The sequence below is a fragment of the Podarcis gaigeae genome (genome assembly GCF_964106915.1).
Source record: "Podarcis gaigeae genome assembly, chromosome: 8".
Taxonomy (NCBI): Eukaryota; Metazoa; Chordata; class Lepidosauria; order Squamata; family Lacertidae; genus Podarcis; species Podarcis gaigeae.
Window position 1 is genome coordinate 74,531,612 of NC_139684.1, and position 20,256 is coordinate 74,551,867.

The 20,256-nt window shown below is 46.2% G+C and overlaps 1 protein-coding gene across 1 annotated transcript; it reads left to right on the forward strand.

Moving 5' to 3' along the window:
- The first annotated feature begins 303 nt into the window (after positions 1-303).
- Positions 304-19,864, forward strand: PPP2R1A (protein phosphatase 2 scaffold subunit Aalpha). Its single transcript, XM_083753924.1, has 15 exons — positions 304-791; positions 4,999-5,089; positions 5,526-5,626; positions 8,954-9,186; positions 9,316-9,463; positions 9,547-9,702; positions 9,992-10,106; positions 10,973-11,043; positions 11,797-11,931; positions 12,897-13,070; positions 13,421-13,481; positions 15,373-15,527; positions 16,674-16,816; positions 17,017-17,108; positions 18,401-19,864. Exons 1-15 carry the CDS (start codon positions 639-641, stop codon positions 18,415-18,417), a joined length of 1,845 nt encoding a protein of 614 aa, XP_083610050.1. The 5' UTR covers positions 304-638; the 3' UTR covers positions 18,418-19,864.
- The last annotated feature ends 392 nt before the right edge of the window (positions 19,865-20,256 follow it).

Consider the following 20,256-nt stretch of genomic DNA (forward strand, 5'->3'; position numbering starts at 1 on the left):
CTTTTATGTATTGAATTTTTTTAGTTTATCCTATCATCCCGCAAAGATGACATCATATGTCTGCGTTTTAAAATTGCGCCACAATACACAGTGACGTCAGAAGAGAACTCCGTCGCCCGGCGGGCAGAAATAACGCGCGGTAGCTTCGGCAACGCGTATGGACGCTGTCCGACCCCTTCTCATTTTCCATCTCCGCCTCTTCGGCGAAGCGAATGCCTACGATTGGATACTCTTCATTGTCGCTCAAAAATGAACAGCCAATAGTCTTCCAAAACATGGAGGGCGGGATTTCGGTTCCATCCAATAGCGTGCCAAGGATGGAGGGGCATTTCCTTTGAGAGCCCGCAGAGCTGAATTGACTGGGAATACAAATGTAAAATTCAACCCATGATAGGGTGACGGAGGTGGGGATAGAGTATATCTAGCCAATGGCTATAAGAAAGAGGTGGGTTTTAAGGGCAGGCGTTCCCAATGCTTTTTACTGAGTGGTCTAATTATGAATGTCTAATCCAATGGGCAGCAAGAGAGAGGATGACTGATAGAAGGCGATTTCAAACAGGAGTACAGAAGAGGTGGGGCGTGCTAGAAACAAGCCAATTAGCTTCAGGAATAGTTGAGAGTGACATCCTAGGCAGCCAATGGCATTTGAGCCGCCCCTGCAAGGAGTCTGCGCGAACCCCGCGCACCCTTCAGAGCAGAAGCCGGGAGATAAGATGGCGGCCGCCGACGGAGATGACTCCCTTTACCCTATTGCTGTGCTGATCGATGAGCTGCGGAACGAAGACGTTCAGGTACGGCCCGCGTCTACGGAAGCCTCCCCGGGCGTAAGGGAAAGCGGCCGGAGTTTATTCGGGCAGCCGGGGCCCGAAAGCCGCGCCTTGGGTTACAGTAGCCAATCAGCGACCGCTTTTCATTCGAGAACCCTGCGTGTGAGCGATCAGAAGCTCAACCGGATTGGCTGTAAGGATTTTCATTTGAGAAGGCGAGGAGCAGGGTGTTGGCTAATGGAAGGGTCCGTATTATTTAGTGACTCCCCTTCGTCCGTGTTGCGAGCAGCCACGTGATTGGCTGAGCGACCTGTTTGTCTAGTATGGGGGTTAATCAAAACAATCAGGAGGAGGGTCGCCTTTTCCTTTAATAAATATATTGATGGAATGGTGGGAGGAGGCTCCTGATTTGGTCGAGCCTCGCCTATTCATTATACGGGTGTTTCTTGACCAATCAAGGAAGCGTCTTGATCTGATCTCCAGGGGAGGGGTCTCCTGCCCGTCATGCTACGGCTTTTCCAGGGGGTTGTTAGGCTAAGGACATAGACGAGGAAGTGGTGCATAGCCTATTGTCATGGAGGGGAGCCAGTCATGGGGGCGGGGAGATATCAGTAGGGGTGCCATCTTTGAGGTAGCCTTACTATGTATGTGGGGTGCGTGACTGCTCCCCTTCTCTCTCTCTCTCTCTTATCTACTTGGGCTTCTGGTTGTAAGGAATGCATAGTTTTGGAATTTGTGATTGTTAGCTAGCATGGTGCCTGCCCATTGGGAATGGCTGCATCCCTCAATACCTCCCATAATATAGTACTTTGTTTGGTGATACAATAGACGTGTTTGGGCCCCAAACAGCTTCAGTGATGGAATTGTTTGAGGGCTAGCAGAGATGGCAACCGAGGTGCATCTAAATTAGCTGTTCCTTGGTATTTTGTATGTAAAACAGCTACGCTGTAAGCTGTTGTTTGTAGAACAACACAGAACAAGGTCTCTGCCCTGAGGAGTTAACAGTCTAAAAGCCAGTAAAGGGTTGGGGGAGGGAAATGGAAAGGTTCATTGGAAGAATACGTACATGTGCTATTTCCCAGCTGTGATTTGATGTGATGAAAAGGGCTTCAGGGTGTCACTTAGGGGTTTTCTGTTTTGGATGTAAAATGTGTTTTAATTGCTTGACGGTTGTAAACCGGCTTCCCTAACTTACTTTTATCCCTTGTTATCGTTGTTGATTCTTACTTTTTAAGCTGTTGTCCCCTGTTGAATTTAGAGTGTAAGACCTACCTCTTCGTGTAAATCAGTTTCCCATGTTACATTACATTAAGGTATTATAGAAAGGTATGGGAGATGGGTGGGTGGGCGTGTGCAGTGCAGTGCATACATGTAGCATGAGATAGGTGTTATTAAGGCTCTCCATCTTTATTAATTTAGAATATTTGTGAGTTGCACTATGATACATTTTCTAGGGGGCTTGCAAGAAAAAACAAGAACAAGTTATAATAATTTCTGTTATCAATATAGTAACAAAAGCTTCAGAACTATATATAAATATAAACTGAGCAGAGGATCACAACTATGCAACATTAAATTAAATGCACCACAGAGGAATTAAAATTTTGCAGAGTTATAACAGTAGATACTAAAAGCCCTGGGAAAAAGGAAAGCTTTTCCAAGTGCTGGAAATCTCTTAAAATAGATGCCTTCTCTGGGGAAGGCACTGCACAGGTGGTGATGGTGAGGCTGCTGAGAAGGCCTTTCCTTCCTCATTTGGCAAGAGCCCTTTGAGAAAAGCATCAGATGACAACTCAAGGCATATGTAGGTACCGGTACATGTGGGGAGAGGTGCTCCTTCAGATGCCAGTGTCAAAACCAGTACTTAAAATTGGGCTCAGGGGTGGAACAAAAGTCAGTGAAGATTTTTATCATTTATTTTATTCAGTTTCAATACCACCCTTCATCCGAAGGTCACAAGGCGGTTTACAATACAAAAACAGAAAAATACGTATCATAATGACAAACAAAAATATGATGGAGTACTGGCATAATATACACACCTGCCCCAGATGATACAGAATATGGCTACAGGGGTACTAACTGAAGTTTCAGCTTCAGTTGCAGCTCCTCTACATATGATACACATTGCAGAAATAAATTCAGTAAGTTATCAGGGCTTGAAAGCTAGCCCATATATGCCCAAGGTCATAGCTAGTGTGCCAGCCTAAACAAGGGAAATTTTTTTTCTCTGTGCGATTTCTACAGTAATAATATTATTAAGAATACTAGAAAAACAAATCAATATTGTTCTCTGCTACATGGCTTGGGCCAGTGACGTGTTGGGACTGCTCTGGCTGTCTGGTCCAGAACTGCCCTTGATATGGTGGGTGTTGGGATCCCCTAGAACAATCCTGGGCACTCTCAACAACAAAGCTGAGGTTACCTCTTGATACGGGCAGCGAGACCGCTGGACGGCAGGGTGGGCAGTATAGCAGCAGAATTTCCAGTTTGTCCTAATTGTCTTGCACAACGTTCCAACACAGCAGATTGCCACCTAAATAGCCTGGAGGAAGACCACATAATTCTCTCCCCCCAGCCCTCCAATCTATTCTGATTCCAAACCTGAGTACCCAGGGGGGCCACAGCTGGGAGAGAGTAATTTCTCCAAGCTCACCTACCCTCAGTAATATAGTTGAGATCAACCGTGCTAAAGTAATAGATTGGAGGAATTTTACTACAGCATCAGCAGACCAGAGGCCAGTTTAGCAAGGTGGCCAAAGATATTTTCATTGAGGGAGAGATTGGAAGAGGGGATACGTGTAATGTACCTAATCATCTTCTCTGGTATGTCAGACACTCAACACCAGGGGTCTGCAACCTAAACCAGTGCGGAGCAGATCAGGGAGCGCCTTCCATGATGCTGGCCAGTTTCCCATTGGCTGCAGAAAGCTCCTGCCGCCAATGGGAAGCTGCGCATGCCTCCTTCGCACCAGAAGGAGCGCCAGAAATAGCATTTGTGTGTGTGTGTGCGTTCGCATACACACTCCGGCCCACCTCGACATATGCGGGACCATGAAACGGTCCAAACCCCAAAAAACTTTGCCGACCCCCTGCTCAGCACCATTCCACCCCCCTTCACAGTAGGCAATCTTGTAGGGGTATCCCTGCCCCTCTCCAGGTCATTCAAAGAGTTTCCCTTTACCCAGCAAAGCAAGAACAACTATGCTGCTTTGGGGGCTTTCCTTTTAACTATTCAAAACAGTGGGATTCACAAGCAATAGTTTAATGGTACCACGTGCAAAATGAGTGAAGAAGTAAACTGAAAGTGATGTTAATGAGAAAAAAACACCTTTTGCCCTCAACTATTACTGGGCCCGCCTAACTAAACTCATTGTTCTAGATGGCTTCATGATATTATCTCACAGTCCCCTCAGAAATGAAAATAGATCTGCCCTTTGGTGTTGCTGCATGATGATGATCTGGCACCAGTTGTAGTCTTCCAGAAATCACTTTTCTGACAAGGATGGTGGATGATTAATTGGGTGATTCATAACAGGAAACAGCCCATCTCAGCAATTGGGTGTTTTATTTATTGAATTGTATAGATAATATTTATGTTCCACTCATACAGTATTGCTGCTCCCAGGACAGCTGCTAATACTTTTTTCTTTTCAAAAATGGGCTGGAAGTTAGTGCAGTTGCGTTAAAACAGACAGATGTTTCTATTGGCTGGTTCCACTTGGCAAACTAGCAGGCATGTTTTTGGAAAACATAGGTAGTCCAGTATTCCTTGCAGCACATTACAGCAATCTAGTGAGTGCACAGCTAATTATGTTCAGGCTTTCTCTGCCCAGGAAGTGTCCCATTTGGTACCCTCAATTTGCCACACTGGCTGCATATCATAGTGTAAAAATGATAAGTACACCATCCACTTTTGTGGATTTATTTGCAAAGTACATTTGTTCTGTATGTAATCAAGAGTGTTACAGGGGACATCTCTGAAATATTTCCTCCCATTTCTCGCTCCCCCAAGTTATTGGCCTGCTTATTTCAGAGTTGGAAAAAGCCATATCTCCCATGGATCTTTTCTTGAGCATCATGCATGTTTTCTGACTACATACCACTTAAACTTGCTATTGCTATATTGATTGTAATCCAGTGGCATCTTATGAAGAATCAGGGTTGGCTGGCAAATTAGTGGCTCGCCTTTAAAAAATATGTTATTTTGATTTCTTTCTCCCCTATGCAGCTTCGTCTGAACAGCATCAAGAAACTCTCTACCATTGCACTGGCCCTGGGAGTTGAGAGGACGCGCAGTGAGCTTTTGCCTTTTCTCACAGGTAATGAAAAGACCAGGAACTCTGATTTTAGGGAATAAGAATTGAGTCTAGGGGCTGTGATGCATGTGAGTTTGAATTGCAGCTTGGGCGGTACCCCAAATCCCTTTCCCAAAGCTGTAGTGATTTCCTTTTTAGGGCTGCAGTATATACGTGCTCAGCAGCACTTGAGACTCTTGCAGAATTTTAAATCCTTTTCAAAGCTTTGCTGATGAATGCAGCCTTGCCAAAAGAAAGGGGCTGCGTCCTTGTTGAATTTAGTTGGTTCAAGATTGTGCTGATGGGATTGTTTGTGCCCAAGGTGTACTTATTTCCTGCACTGGAGGGCAATAGTTCACATCTTCAAATTCTCACATCTTGTTAGCTTCCAGATTCTGTGCTCTTGACAATGCAGATTTTAGTCTTGATTTGCTTTAATTGCTTTTCTTTCTCCCCACAGACACTATTTATGATGAGGATGAAGTGCTACTTGCTCTGGCGGAACAGCTGGGAACCTTCACAGCTCTGGTTGGGGGCCCTGAATATGTCCATTGCTTGCTGGTAAGCCCAGTGAATGACTGGGGAAGAGTGCTCTCCACAGTGGGAGAATGTGAAATGTTCTAACACCTCTGTTCCTTTCAAACTTTGCTGGGGGGAAGTGTTGGTCATTAGCAGATTTGAGGGTGGTCCTAGGTTGGATTATGCTGCCCACTAGTGAAAAGGATATGTTGTAAAATGGTAGCATGCATCCACCCTTTGCCTGCTTCTAAAGTGCAGCTTAATGGTATATGGAATGCCTTTCCCATTTGCTTCCAACAATGTTGCCCCAAAACAACAGATGCTGTAACCTTGTATTTGGACCCTTTGCATGGTTGACATCCACTCTCACACACCAATACAGGTCGCACCCCTTACTTTCCAAATCTTCTTCCTTCTCTTTATACTTCTTTGAAATACTTCTGTATTTACATAAATCGCACAGGGGCCAAAGATTGTAACAGGGGCATGCTGTATTAGAAGACTGTTTTCTTCCTTGAGGGATTTGCTGATTTATTATAAAAAATATTTATAAATTGTATTTTGGCCCTGGGGGGGGTATCCAAGGCAGTGTACAAAACCAAAATATCTAAACTTAGTTTCGTGTGTGTGTGTGTGTGTGTGTGTGTGCGTGTGTGCACACGACAAGCCTTGCGGAACCCTGCTCCTCCTGGCGACTCATTAGATGACCTTGTTGAGGACTGGAATAACCGGCTCTTGGCAGCCATTGATGAGATCGCACCTAAGCGCCCTCTGCGACCCCGTCGAAACCGGGCCCCTTGGTTTACTGAGGAGCTCCGGAAAATGAAGCGGGATCTCAGACGGCTAGAGCGAGTATGGCGACGGACTCGTGACGGAGCCTCAAGAACATCTTATAGGACGCTTATGAAAGCCTATGAGATGGCTATGAAAGCTGCTAAGAAATCTCACTTTGCAGCTTCCATTGCATCCGCTAGCTCTCGCCCGGCACAACTTTTTAGAATAATTAGGTCAATAACGTCCTTAAGAGGACAATCAAATTTAAGCACAAATTCGACCCACAGCTGTGAGGCATTCGCGAGTTTTTTTGCGGATAAAGTCCTATTGCTCCGCCGTGACCTCCCTCCCAATTTAGATACAGTGACTGAACTGGAGGCCCCTCGAATTACTTCAGGTCCAGTGTTGGACCATTTCGATCGGATACTCCCTACTGATGTGGATAGATTCCTCCAAGTTAGTAGGCCCACCACCTGCCTCCTTGATCCGATTAGGGAGTGTCCAGATGTTGCGCGGACCCCTCTGGTTGAAATTATCAATTTGTCCCTTGACACGGGGACATTCCCAGGGGAACTGAAGGAGGCAGTGATGTGTCCACTCTTAAAAAAAACTTCATTAGATCCCTTAGACCTATCCAATTACCGCCCAGTTTCAAATCTCCCATACCTGGGTAAGGTAATTGAGAGAGCGGTTGCTGAGCAGCTTGGTAGGTTTCTGGAGGAAACATCGGCATTAGATCCATTTCAGTCCGGTTTCCGTCCTGGTTTTGGGACAGAGACGGCTCTGGTTGCCTTAACAGACGATCTCCGTAGACAACTGGATCGAGGCGGGTCAGGACTGCTGATCCTTTTAGATTTGTCAGCAGCCTTTGACATGGTCGATCATGATCTTCTGGACCACCGCCTCGCAGACGTGGGGATACAGGGCATAGCCCGTAACTGGTTGTGCTCTTTTATCTCTGGTCGGGGACAGAGGGTGGCACTAGGGAGGGAAATGTCGTCGCGCCACTCCTTGGTGTGTGGAGTGCCGCAGGGCGCAATTCTCTCCCCGATGCTTTTTAACATCTTTATGCGCCCCCTTGCCCAGATTATCCGGAGCTTTGGGCTGGGCTGTCACCAATATGCTGATGACACTCAGCTCTATCTGCTGATGGATGGCCACACCGACTCGGCCCCAAACACATTGACCAGATGCTTGGAAGCTGTGGCTGGATGGTTTCGTGGGAGCCGATTGAAACTAAATCCTTCGAAGACAGAGGTCCTATGGCTAGGTCGGGATGGCATGGGGATGAGGGACCAACTCCCTTCTCTTGCGGGGGCCCAATTAGTGCCATTGCCTTCCGTTAAGAGTTTGGGTGTAATCCTTGACGCCTCCCTTTCCATGGAGGCGCAGGTTACAGCAACAGCCAAGGCGACATTTTTCCACCTTCGCCACATCAAGCAGTTGGTCCCTTACCGTTCCCGCCCTGACTTGGCCACAGTGATCCATGCGACGGTCATCTCCAGGCTTGACTACTGTAATTCGCTCTACGCGGGGCTGCCCTTGAAGCTGTCCCAGAAACTCCAGCGGGTACAGAATGCTGCAGCGAGGCTCCTCACGGGGTCTCTGCCATGGGAGCATATTCACCCAGTGCTTTTCAAGCTGCACTGGCTCCCGGTGGAGTACAGGGTCAGATTTAAGGTGCTGCTTTTGACCTTTAAAGCCCTTCACGGCCTGGGACCCTCGTACCTCCAGGACCGCCTCTCCTGGTATGCCCCACGGAGAGCCTCAAGGTCCATAAATAACAACACCCTAGTGGTCCCGGGCCCTAAGGAAGTTAGATTGGCTTCGACCAGAGCCAGGGCCTTTTCAACTCTGGCTCCGGCCTGGTGGAACGCTCTGCCTCATGAGACCAGGGCCCTGCAGGATCTGATTTCTTTCCGCAGGGCCTGTAAGACAGAGTTGTTCCGCCTGGCCTTTGGCTTGGAGCCAGTTTGATTCCCTCCCTCCCCCCCTCTCTTTTCCCCTTCTTTTCCTTCTCCTCCTGCGATGAGGCTACATTTTAATATTTTAATGTTCCATTATTTTAATTGTTGTGTTTTATTTTTGTTTTTAAGTTTGTAATCATTCATCTTGTTTTTATTATTGCTTGTAAGCCGCTCTGAGCCCGGCCTTGGCTGGGGAGGGCGGGGTATAAATAAAAAATTATTATTATTATTATTATTATTACTGCCTTGGGGACCCTTGCTAGATTATCAGTAAACTAGATTATGAATGGAGCAGAACATGCCTAGAAACCTGGAGAAGTGGAATTAACTCACATACTAAAAGCTATTAAAAACCCATGTGGAACAGAAAGCTGACATGGAGCCAGTCTTGCATTCCCTTGGGAGGAAGTTGCTTAGACAGGATGCCACATCTTTAGATGATTTATCTAGCTTTCAGAACATCACATTTTTCTTCAAATTTCCCCCCTCCATTTCTGTTATTACTTACTGTAATAAGAAACCCGCAAAAGGTCAGGCAGTAACACATTTGGTGTTCAACACTCTTTGGTATGCTAAGCGGCAGACATTGCATTTAATGTGTAATGTATCCTCCCTCTTTGTGCTGCAGCCTCCGCTTGAGAGCCTTGCTACTGTTGAGGAGACAGTGGTCCGGGACAAAGCAGTGGAGTCTCTGCGAGCCATCTCCCATGAACACTCTCCATCTGACCTTGAGGCCCACTTTGTTCCCCTTGTGAAGCGCCTGGCAGGAGGTGACTGGTTCACCTCCCGCACCTCTGCTTGTGGCCTCTTCAGTGTCTGTTACCCTCGAGTCTCCAGTTCGGTCAAAGCTGAGCTCCGACAGTAAGTGAGATGCTTTACGTAAAGGTCTGGAGTGGGCTGTTGGTTGGGTCACCCATGTCAAAGGGTGAGAGACACCAATTCAGAGGGCTCTGTATTTCCCAGCTAACAGTCCTTATCCCTTTCCTGCAGGTACTTCCGGAACTTGTGCTCAGATGACACTCCGATGGTCAGGCGAGCAGCAGCCTCTAAATTGGGTGAATTCGCAAAGGTCTTGGAGCTGGAACATGTCAAGAGCGAGATCATCCCCATGTTCTCTAACTTGGCCTCTGATGAGCAGGTCTGTGTGATGGCACCTTGCTTTCTGGGAGAGGGCTGGGCCACACTAGATCACCTGTAACCCACCTCACGTCTCTCATACAGGACTCTGTGCGTTTGTTAGCTGTGGAGGCCTGTGTTAATATTGCACAGCTCCTGCCCCAGGAGGACCTGGAATCGTTGGTGATGCCAACACTACGGCAAGCAGCAGAGGACAAATCTTGGCGGGTCCGTTACATGGTGGCTGACAAGTTCACGGAGGTTAGTACTAATCCATGTATGCCTCAGCAGTGCTTGTGTGGTATTCGTTTTATTTGAAAGATAAATAACTCAGACTTTACACACATTATTTCTTTTTTAGAAAAACCTCTCAATTCAACTTATTAAAAAAACGTTGCAAAAACTCACTTTGTGCTCTTATTCCTCTGGTCAGAAGCAGTGTCCTTTCCTCTTATTTCTACATTTCCTGGGTATTTCTCAGTTGGAGCACAATTCTTTTTGGCAGGGATCTATTTGGGATCATCATATATTTTCCCTTTCTTGCCTACAGCTCCAGAAAGCTGTCGGTCCAGAAATCACAAAAACCGACTTGGTCCCAGCATTCCAGAACCTGATGAAAGACTGTGAAGCTGAAGTGCGGGCTGCTGCCTCCCACAAAGTCAAAGGTCAGTTGCAGTCACAATGCCTGTGGTGGCGGCTTCTTCTGTCCAATTGTTTGGAATCAAAGGGAACCCAGATTCTCTGAGGGCTGCTCCTGCCCCATCCGTGTTCTCACTTATCTGAAATCCTGTAAACAGCTGTTTGTGTTTTGTGCTACAAATACTGCTATTTCTGTTCTAGAAAAGGTAAATTTGACACTCAAATAATTCAAATATTGCAAATCAGATTTTTGTTGTATATACCTTCTGTTCCCTCTACGTGGCTTTATTCTGAGCTTGTTAGAGGAACAATGTAAGTGATAGAAAATGAATGCCTATAAGAGGTAAAATGTTTAAAGGGAAAGTGAAATGGCTCTAACATTCAGAGCACTCATGGTCTGTGTGCTGGAGCCATTTAAAAATGGCACCTACTATTTTTCAAGCCTTATTTACATAGCTATGATAGCTGGACACATGCTTAGAATGTAACTGATATACAGTAAAATACAAGCCTTGCTTCCTGTGATTTGGTGTGGCTGTAGTACAGATACAAGACTCCACACATAGGTCAGGAAAAAAAGGTAGCACATGACATAGTTCTATAATGCCGCAACAACTCAACTAACCTTTAAACAGCCAAATGACAGTCTCTATAGAAATGAGAGACTTGTCTAAATTCAGTTGCAGGAAGATGTGTTTCTGGAGGTCAGTAATTTGTACATTATGGTGGGTTAGGACGTCTGACAGTGGAGTGATGATGCCTAATGGACTACTAGATTACCTTAGAGCTCATATCTTCCTGATGGGCTCCTTTGTTAGCCAGATAAACAGCATTCCCACTGCACCACTTTGGTTGTGAAGCCCTAACAATGTGATTACTGTTTTTCCTTAAGAGTTCTGTGAAAACCTGTCTGCTGATTGCCGTGAAAATGTCATTATGACCCAGATCTTGCCCTGCATTAAGGTATGTTCCAGGACGTGACAATCCCTAGTGAGTCTTGAGCTTGTTTTTTGAAGCATTTGTCAGCTTGCAATAACAGTACAATTAAGGGCTGAAGAAACCATGGAGGCAAGTGTCTCACTGTTAAAGCAGGGGGCGACTTAACTATTTGTTTGTTTATTAAATTTATATACTGCCCGTCACCTGACAATCACAGGGCGATTTACATTATAAAGTCAGCAAACTTTTTCAGCAGGGGGCCAGTCCACTGTCCCTCAGACCTTGTGGGGAGCCGGACTATTTTTTTTTGGGGGGGGGGGGAATGAACAAATTCCTATGCCCCACAAATAACCCAGAGATGCATTTTAAATAAAAGCACACATTCTACTCATGCAAAAACACCAGGCAGGTCCCACAAATAACCCAGAGATGCATTTTACATAAAAGGACATATTCTACTCATGTGAAAACACTATGATTCCCGGACCATCCGCAGGCCACATTTAGAAGGCGATTGGGCCGGATCCAGCCCCTGGGCATTAGTTTGCCTACCCATGGTATAAAGGTTGCTTGTAATAGAATAAGGAAGTAAGACAGATGTGCTTTGCAGATGGGTTGAAGAGTTACTGTAGATACGTTTGTGTTTAGTGTGTCCCATTTGCGTGTATTTTATGTTTGTCGGCCACCCAGAGTGCAGTGTTTCTGGTTGGCCTCACGGCAAGCAAGTAAATTTCTTTTTGTTTGTTTTTGTTTTAAATACTTCTTTTTGCCATTCAGGAACTCGTGTCAGATGCCAATCAACATGTAAAATCAGCTTTGGCATCTGTGATCATGGGATTGTCTCCCATTTTGGGCAAAGACAACACAATCGAACACCTTCTGCCTCTCTTCTTGGCTCAGCTCAAAGATGAGGTGAGTGGTTCCCCCCCCCCCCCAAATCATGTTCCTTTGGTCCACTTGTTAACAGTTCTGTGTCAAACTGTTCAGCATTAGGAGCATTTCCCTACCTCAATCTCCTGAAGTTGCATTATTTCATGGCTGCTTCACTCCCTTGCCTCAGAAGTGCTAAATATACCCTTCCCCAACCTGGTGTCCTCCAGATGTGGTTGACTTACAACTCCCATCATCCCTGACCATTGGCCTTCCTGGCTGGGGCTGATGGAGTTAGGATCCAACAGTGTCTGAAGGGCACCAGGTTGGATACTGGGGGAGTTGTTACATAAGATTAGCTGATTAGTTTCTGCATACTGCAAATGTAAATTAACTCTGCGGTCCCCCGTCCCCCCGGAATTCTGGGAACTCGGCTGGAGTCATAAATGACCAATTTCTCTAAAGAGAGGCCATAGAAAAGTAATAGAGTACATGCTTTATATGTTTAGGGTTCCAGGTTCAGTGCTAAGTAGCTGGGACTGGAAAGATTTGTGAACAAACTCAATAATGAACGGGATGGACCTACATAGGTTCCTACATAGTACCACCCTAGCCTTGACTTTGGTGTTCAAGGGCTTATATGACCAAAGCAGGTCCATTTAGATTAGGGTTGGTGTCTTCCATCTCTGAAATGGGAGGCTGTGCTCCCAGTATGGTCTGAAGGCGCATACTGGTGCTAAGCAAGTCTGAGTCTTGTCAGCGCCTACATAATTGATTGCCTGGGAGCCACATGTATGCCACCTTGGGATTTTTGATGGAAGGAAGCTGGGGTAGTAAGAAAATAAATCAAAGCCACCTCTCCAAGTCAAAGGTTGCAAGCCTAGGTTAGGTGTGGTGGAAGAAGATATGCAAGTATTTGCAGTTGTCTAGAAGAGTGGGTGGATTTTAGGGGTTGCATCTGGGAGGTGGAACTGCCCTCTGATGTCACTGTGTTCACATTTCTGCAGTGCCCGGAAGTCAGACTCAATATAATCTCTAACCTGGACTGTGTGAATGAGGTGATTGGCATCCGGCAGCTGTCCCAGTCCCTGCTGCCAGCCATTGTGGAGTTGGCAGAGGATGCCAAGTGGCGTGTGCGACTGGCCATCATCGAGTACATGCCCCTGTTGGCTGGGCAGCTAGTAAGTGCATCTTTGGCTTCTTGCGTATGAGTTTGACATGCTGGGAGAACACAGTGATCAAATATTCTGGGTCAGCTGGGCCTGGGTTGCCGCAGGCACATTGTTTGGCTTTGTGAAAGCTTTTGTATGTGTTCCGCCTTGTGGGAACTGCTACTTACTGCCCATTTGCTTGGGGAGTATTAACCATTCAGCTTAAAAACCTAGAACTTTTCACAACCTTTGTACTGGTTTGCTCCCTACCTGCCATATGAGCGAGACCACTTTCTCCGTGTTTTGTTTCTGACTGTGAGAATCCCATAAGCAGCATTAGCGCAAGTTAATCTGAGCTCTCTGCAATTTCCCCTCTGTAGGGTGTGGAATTCTTTGACGAGAAGCTAAATTCCCTTTGCATGGCATGGTTGGTGGATCACGGTAAGGCTCTTAAGTTGAAACATTTTCTTTCCTCCCTTAACCCTTTTTCCCCCTGTTGTTACATTTGCATTTGTTCAAATGAAGGAAGGTTGAATGCCACATTTGGACAAGAATTAGAGGTGCAGTCTCTCCGTGTTAAGAGAGGTGATTTTTATCACCCTTATTTGTAGGGAAAAGGGCTGTAGAGAGGAAGGGAGACCAAGAGCACATGCTAAAGTGGCTCTTTGAATTATGGCCCAGGTGCTTTATATCTCTTTAAATATCAAGCACTTTATATCCAACTAGTGATCTCTAACATGGAAAGTATATTTCAAAGCTAATGGGATCCATTATGAAAGCTCCTGTTCCAGCAGAGAGAATTGGCTCATCTAAGCTTTTAGTGCAGGAATAAAAGTTGTATTTTTTTATCTTGAATGGGAGAGTTCTTTTTCAGCCACGGGAGCAATTAAGCTCAAGTTCAATGCTATTATTTCACAATGATGGAGAGGCAATGTAGCTCGTTTCCCTGGTGGTTTGCTGCATTAACTCAATAGCCTGGTTTACACGTGCTATAGTTTATATAAGCCACAGAAAACCTCGTGCTTGTGGCACATCTCAGAAGCTTCTGCTTTGTTTTACATCAGATAACAGACTAAATTGTGGTTATTAATGATGGTTTTTTGAAAGCATAGTTAAGGTTAACCATTGCTTGTCCAAGTTCAGATGACACTGCAGGCTGTGGCAAACATACAAGTGGTAGAAAAAAGGCTTCTGAACCACTTTGCTGCCACACCAGAGGGGAAGCATGAGACCGTGAAGCCTTCTGAGGCTTGCTCTTGTAACACTAAACTATGGTTTAGTGCAGGTAGCCAATGTCCCAGCAACACCTGAAGAGCACCAGTTCTTCCCTTCACATCTAGGCAGCATGGCCAGTGGTTAGGGATGATGAGAGTTGCAGTTCAGGAACATCCAAGTGCTACCACATCAGCTACCCCTGGTTTAGCAATGTCTGAACCAGACAAATGTGTATTCAATAACAGACGTTCACTAATTAAAATTTATTTTAGTCATTTTGTGTGGAGGGGGAATAACGTAACTAAAATTTAAATATCTGGGGCTATTAGGGGTTGTTGAAAAACTGCGAGGCCCAAAAGCTTTATAAACAAAAGCCACTGCTTTTTTACCCATTTCCTTCTGCCTTAAAAAAACTAACAAAAAACCCTTCAGTCATTCAGTGCATCCAGAATGATTCAGAAGTGAACTTGTGCCTTTCAGTCTCGGCTCCACCGAATAAAATGTGTGACCAATGACCAATTCAAATTGTTAAATGAGCTATCAATTTATGAAATCTGTGAAAGCCTATCTTCCCTCATTTCCATCCCAGAATATCACTGCTAATTTCAAATGTTTTCGTGGAAGGGATGCTTAACAAATGCCATGTTAGAGTGGATGTAAATTGCCAGTGGAAAGATGCCTATTGTTCTTTGGAGCGGAGCTCTGAAATCTGTCGCACCTCCATCTCCTGCTTTGAATTTTAATGGGGCAGGAAACAAGTGACATGTATAAGGCATAGGAGTACAATCCCAACTCAGTCCTTGCAGCATTTGTGGTCTAAAATTGAGCAGAGCTTCTGTTGTTTTCCAATGCAAAGCATATAGGGCTTTTGACATAGAGCCGCTAAGGGCCTACAGTGATATCCACTCCTCCCATTGACCGAATTTGGTTTGGGCTCGGGACTTTAGCCAGATCCGGTGCACGACCTTAATAAGCACCCACACATGCATGAAAATCTTGCAAACTTGAGTGTGGGTGGGTGGCTTCCTTTGCCAAATGTGCTGAAGAAGTTGGACAATAGCATTAGTTCGGAGTGTTCTCACCTTTTAACCTGAGCTGACACTGCTCTCCTCTCCAGTCTACGCTATCCGAGAGGCAGCTACCAGCAACCTCAAGAAGCTTGTGGAGAAGTTTGGCAAGGACTGGGCCCATGCCACCATCATCCCCAAGGTGCTGGCCATGTCCAACGACCCCAACTACTTGCACCGCATGACCACGCTCTTCTGCATCAACGTGAGTTGGGGCAAGGGTGGGGTAGAGGAGGAAATGGGATGAACTCAGGGCAAAGGGAAGAATGTGTTCTCCACCATGCAAGAGCCGCCATACTGCATTAAAAATGTTCTCCTTTTCTCCTCTTCCATCACCTATAAGTCATTAATCGTTCTAATATTGCCACATCCCATATTCTGTTAAATGATTTAGACCTAGAAGGAACTTCAGTCCCATTTGGATGCAGCTAAAATTCTTGCTCCAGATAATAAATTGCTCTCCAGTATTTTAGTGGAATTTTCCATTTCTGCATGATTACTTCATGTAACTGTTTTCTGATTCAAAATTAACTGAGGTGCATATTTTAAATTTTGTGTGCAGATTTTTTAAAAATTTTAATTTTGTGTGCAGAACTTTAGATTCCCCCCCCCCGCCATGTAAACTAACTTCAGTGTAAACCACTGAGGAAGAGGAGGGTGATGGGGGGCATTGGAAAGGGGTGGACTTCTATGCCAGGTACAAAAGAGATACCCCACCCCTACCCCGATGAGATTTTCTGCTTTTCAAACTTGAGAGTAAAAACTTTCAGGTTCCAGATTCCCCCCCCCCCCTTAACACACAAGTTGGATTGTCTGTCTTTAAGTTCTGTTGAAATCAGTGGTCTGAAGTTAGTCCTTTCCATTCATTTTCCATGGGTCTATTCTGAGGTTGATTAGCACTGGATACACCAGAGTTCTTCTTTTTTTATCACCAAGTACTCACAGAGCTGTTTTGCATAGGAAGAAGCTGCCCAGGGAAGTCCGTAAGGAGACATTGGGTTGTCAGTTGCTTTAGATATTGGGCATCATGCTTTGAGAGGAGGAGGAGGAGAGTCCTCAAACTCCTCCTTTATTTAGTGCTTCTAGGAATCCTATGGGACAGATTAATTATGCTCTTTCTGTGAAACACGTTGAGAAAATTTAGGGGTGCTTGTTTAGTGGAAACCCCCAGTGGCGAAACCTCCCATGCTTTCTGAGGGCTAGGGCATGGTTTTAGCTCCATCGGCAAGCATGGCATTCAAAGTAAGGAGCAGCACAGACTTAGCAGCCAAGGGAAGCTCAAAGTCTCCTACGTACCCTGTGGACCCCACTTGATCATGATCCAGTTCCATTGTGCCTTTTCCTTTGCTAGGTGCTGTCAGAGGTGTGTGGGCAGGAGATCACCACCAAGCACATGCTTCCCACTGTGTTGCGGATGGCAGGCGACGCCGTAGCAAACGTCCGCTTCAACGTGGCCAAGTCCCTTCAGAAAATTGGACCAATCCTGGACAACAGGTAGGACAGTTCACTGGGGGCACCATTGCACCTGACGCCTTTATGGCAGCAGTCCCGAAATTCCTCCCAATTGGAGGATGCATTTATGGGGAGGAGGGAAGGGGAGAAGCACTTGGGGCCTTTGAAGACCTTTGGATTTACTGCCTTTGCCTTCCACTCACTTTTTCCTACTCATCCCTCTGCCACTCTTATCCCCGCAGCACCCTTCAGAATGAGGTGAAGCCAGTGCTGGAGAAACTAACACAGGACCCCGATGTGGATGTCAAATACTTCGCCCAGGAGGCGCTGACTGGTGAGTCAGGAACGTCCTTTTCCCCAACGGGAACAACCTCACTTTGTGTCAAGACAAAGCACTTGCTTCCCAGCTTCCCAACTAGGAAGGATGTGCTTGTCAGCTTGAAGCTTCTCCTCTTAACCTCTGTTCCTGAGTTGCCTTGCAGCTTGCTCCTGTCCCAGATTTGAGACAGGTACAAACTCTTGGAAGAGTGCCCAAGTGTTTCTCCTGACACTTGAATTCTTCCAGCCAAAGGGAAGAGGAGTGAGGAGGAAAAGGAATTGCTGCTGCAAGGGGAGGCTTTCTTTACCAGCTCCTTGATCTGCAGGGGTGGGAGGGAGAGGTGTACATAAAAGAGAGCTTGGATGGGGAAGCATGCAGACGTGGTGGCTTGCTTGAATTTGGAGCAAGGGCTGTGAAAGAGGAGCCCTCCTGGATGAGACTAAATGCCTATCTATTCCATCCTCCTGGTCCCCACTGTGGCGGACCACATGCCTGTAGGAAGCTCACATGCAGGACCTGGGGCATGTTGCTGCTTCCCAGTAGCCTGGAGCCACTGATCATGGAGATAGTTTATAGCCCTTATGACTACTGCTTCTTGATAGCCTTAGTGTTATATTATATGGTCATGAATTCCACTATGTGCAGTGTAAAGTATTTCCTATTGTTTGTTCTGACTCTCCCACCTTCCAGCTTCAGTAGATGGTCCTTGGAGAGGGAGAGAAATGCTGCTCTTTCCATTTTCTTCACCGCACATCATTCCATAGATTTGCTTTCAAAACAAAAAAAGGCCCAAGCATTGCAACCTTCCTTTGTTTTGGCAGTAGCTCTCACATCTTCCTTCAATCCCCACCCTCAGATAGTTTGATTTGTCCTTTTTGTAACCCTGGAGCTGAATATTTGTCAGGTTAGTTTGCACAATCCATTCGATTCCTCCTGGCTCAGTACTATTTTCTAAGTGGGTGGACTGACTCCACGGGGGGAGAGATTGGTGGTTGAGGTGACAGAGAGATTATGGCTGAATGGCTTCTGATGACTCATGAATACCTACAAGCTGCCGGCTCCTGTCGCAGCCATCAGCCAACAAGGACAAGAGGGTGGAGCAGCAGCCCTCTTGCTTCTCCTGGCTGTACAGTCACTTGTCTCTGGACTTGATGGTCCCTCACAATAGATGTTCATAATTGCGTATGGGATTGTTCATGCAAGAAAGAAACCCAACCATCTGGAAATCTGGCAGTGGAGGAATTTGTATGCGACTTTCTGCAAGTAACCCTTAGAATTTAACTCGTTTTCTTTCTCTCTTTTCACAGTGTTGGCACTGGTTTGAGCCCTAGGAGCCCCAATGCTGTTGTCTCTTCCACTTGGGCCCCAATTGGACCGATCTTTCTCTCCCCCTCCCCATTTCCCTGCATGTCTATGACCAGCCCCCACCCCAAGTGGATCCATATGGTGATATTGGTCAGTGGCTGACTCTGGAGTCCACCTCCCTCTTCCACTCTTAGCTCCATGTTCTGAAACCTTCCTCGGGCAGCTGTGATACTTCCTCCTATCTCATCTTAGCCAGGTTCCATCTTTAGTTTTGTTGTGCCACCAGGTGGCAGCAAATGGCAGCCTCTCCCTCACGTGTGCCCCCCCTCCAGTCCTGCCTCCTGGTGGAAGCTCATGAGAGGCAGAGTAGCCCCTTCAAACCTACACTTGGCATGATCAATGTGAACACTGGGGAGGCAAAGTGCTTGGGGCTTCTGTAACCTTTGGGCCACGGTTTGCATGAGAACTTCCCTACAGTGCTGTATGTAGCTGTGCATGAGGTATTGATTTGGCCTTCCTCTTGATGAACTTTGCTCAGTGGGCAGCCAGATTGCCTCTGCCACTCTCCCATCCCAGCGATTTAAAAAATCCCAGGGGATTTTAAAAGTCCCCTCCATTGAGTGTCTCTAACAGCACTTAATCAGATAGAGCATCGGTTACAAAACTAACTAGTTCTCAGGGGGTTCCTTTGTTAGCAAACTTCTCTTATGCTCTAAGTTGAATGCAGCAGAGGCTTCTCCCCTCCAGCCCCAGAGAGGGGAGGAAGGGTTGCTTAAATCCCTATTGTTTTAATTTCTCACCAAACTCACTACTATTCTTTCTCAGTTCAGGTCCCCCTCGTACCCTGTGCTGGAAGGAGTTTCTGTAGATAGCATGTTGGGAGCAGCAGCTCTTTGCAGAAAATATTACTTTGGGGCGGTGAAGGATATGAACCCAGCAGGAATTGTTGTCTTGCGTCCGCAGCATTTGGGAGACTGCCTCTAGGCTAAAAGTTTGTCAAACACACACCCGGTATCTCAGCCAGGCTTTTCAAGCTTGGCCCTTCCTAAATTTGGAGGGGTAAAGGGATGCTTTTATGAAGACATCAGTCAGCAGGAGGGGCAATCAGGTCACTGTCTCCTGCAATGCTTGGACTATCCAGTGTGGCTTATTAGCCGATTGGAATCTCCAGCATCTATCATGAAAAACCACCACCAACTTCCTCTTCCCCTCCCCTTAGTCTGCCCCGATTATGTCCTGACCCCTCTTTTTTTTTTAGTTCCCAGCTGCTGCCTCTGTGGTTCTTGCACTGAACAAGTATCTAAGTGTGTTTTCTAACCACACACCCCTTAACACAAACACACACAAACACCCTCTGTTAGTGGCATGTAATTTTAAAACTGTTGGATTTTTTTTAAAAAAATTTTTTTGGTGTACACTTGTTTTTCCCCCCTCCTCTCTACAATTAATAAAATGCTCGATCGTTATTTGGCATCTCATTCACTTTGGGCTGGGGTGACGGGAACAGAGTAAAACTATTTAAGACAGGAGTGGGGGAAACTTGGGCCTGTGGGCCTGAATTCAGTCTTCCAGGCTTCTTTATCCATCCCTCAAGATGCTTCACACACACACACAAACACCAGTTAGCCCTGCTCTGTATCCTCCTAGAGTGCTTTTGCCTGTATGGAATGTGTACTTGAACTGTGATCATGCCTCTTGCTCACCCAGATGGAGGCAGGCTGGGGGTGGGAGGGCAGGAGAGATGTAGCAGTTTCTGGCCTTTGCACTGCTGGGCAAAAGGCACATTTGCTGCTTCACCCACTGGCCCCACACAGTCCTTGCAGGATGCCCACAACAGATCGTGGCTTTCCAGAAGAAA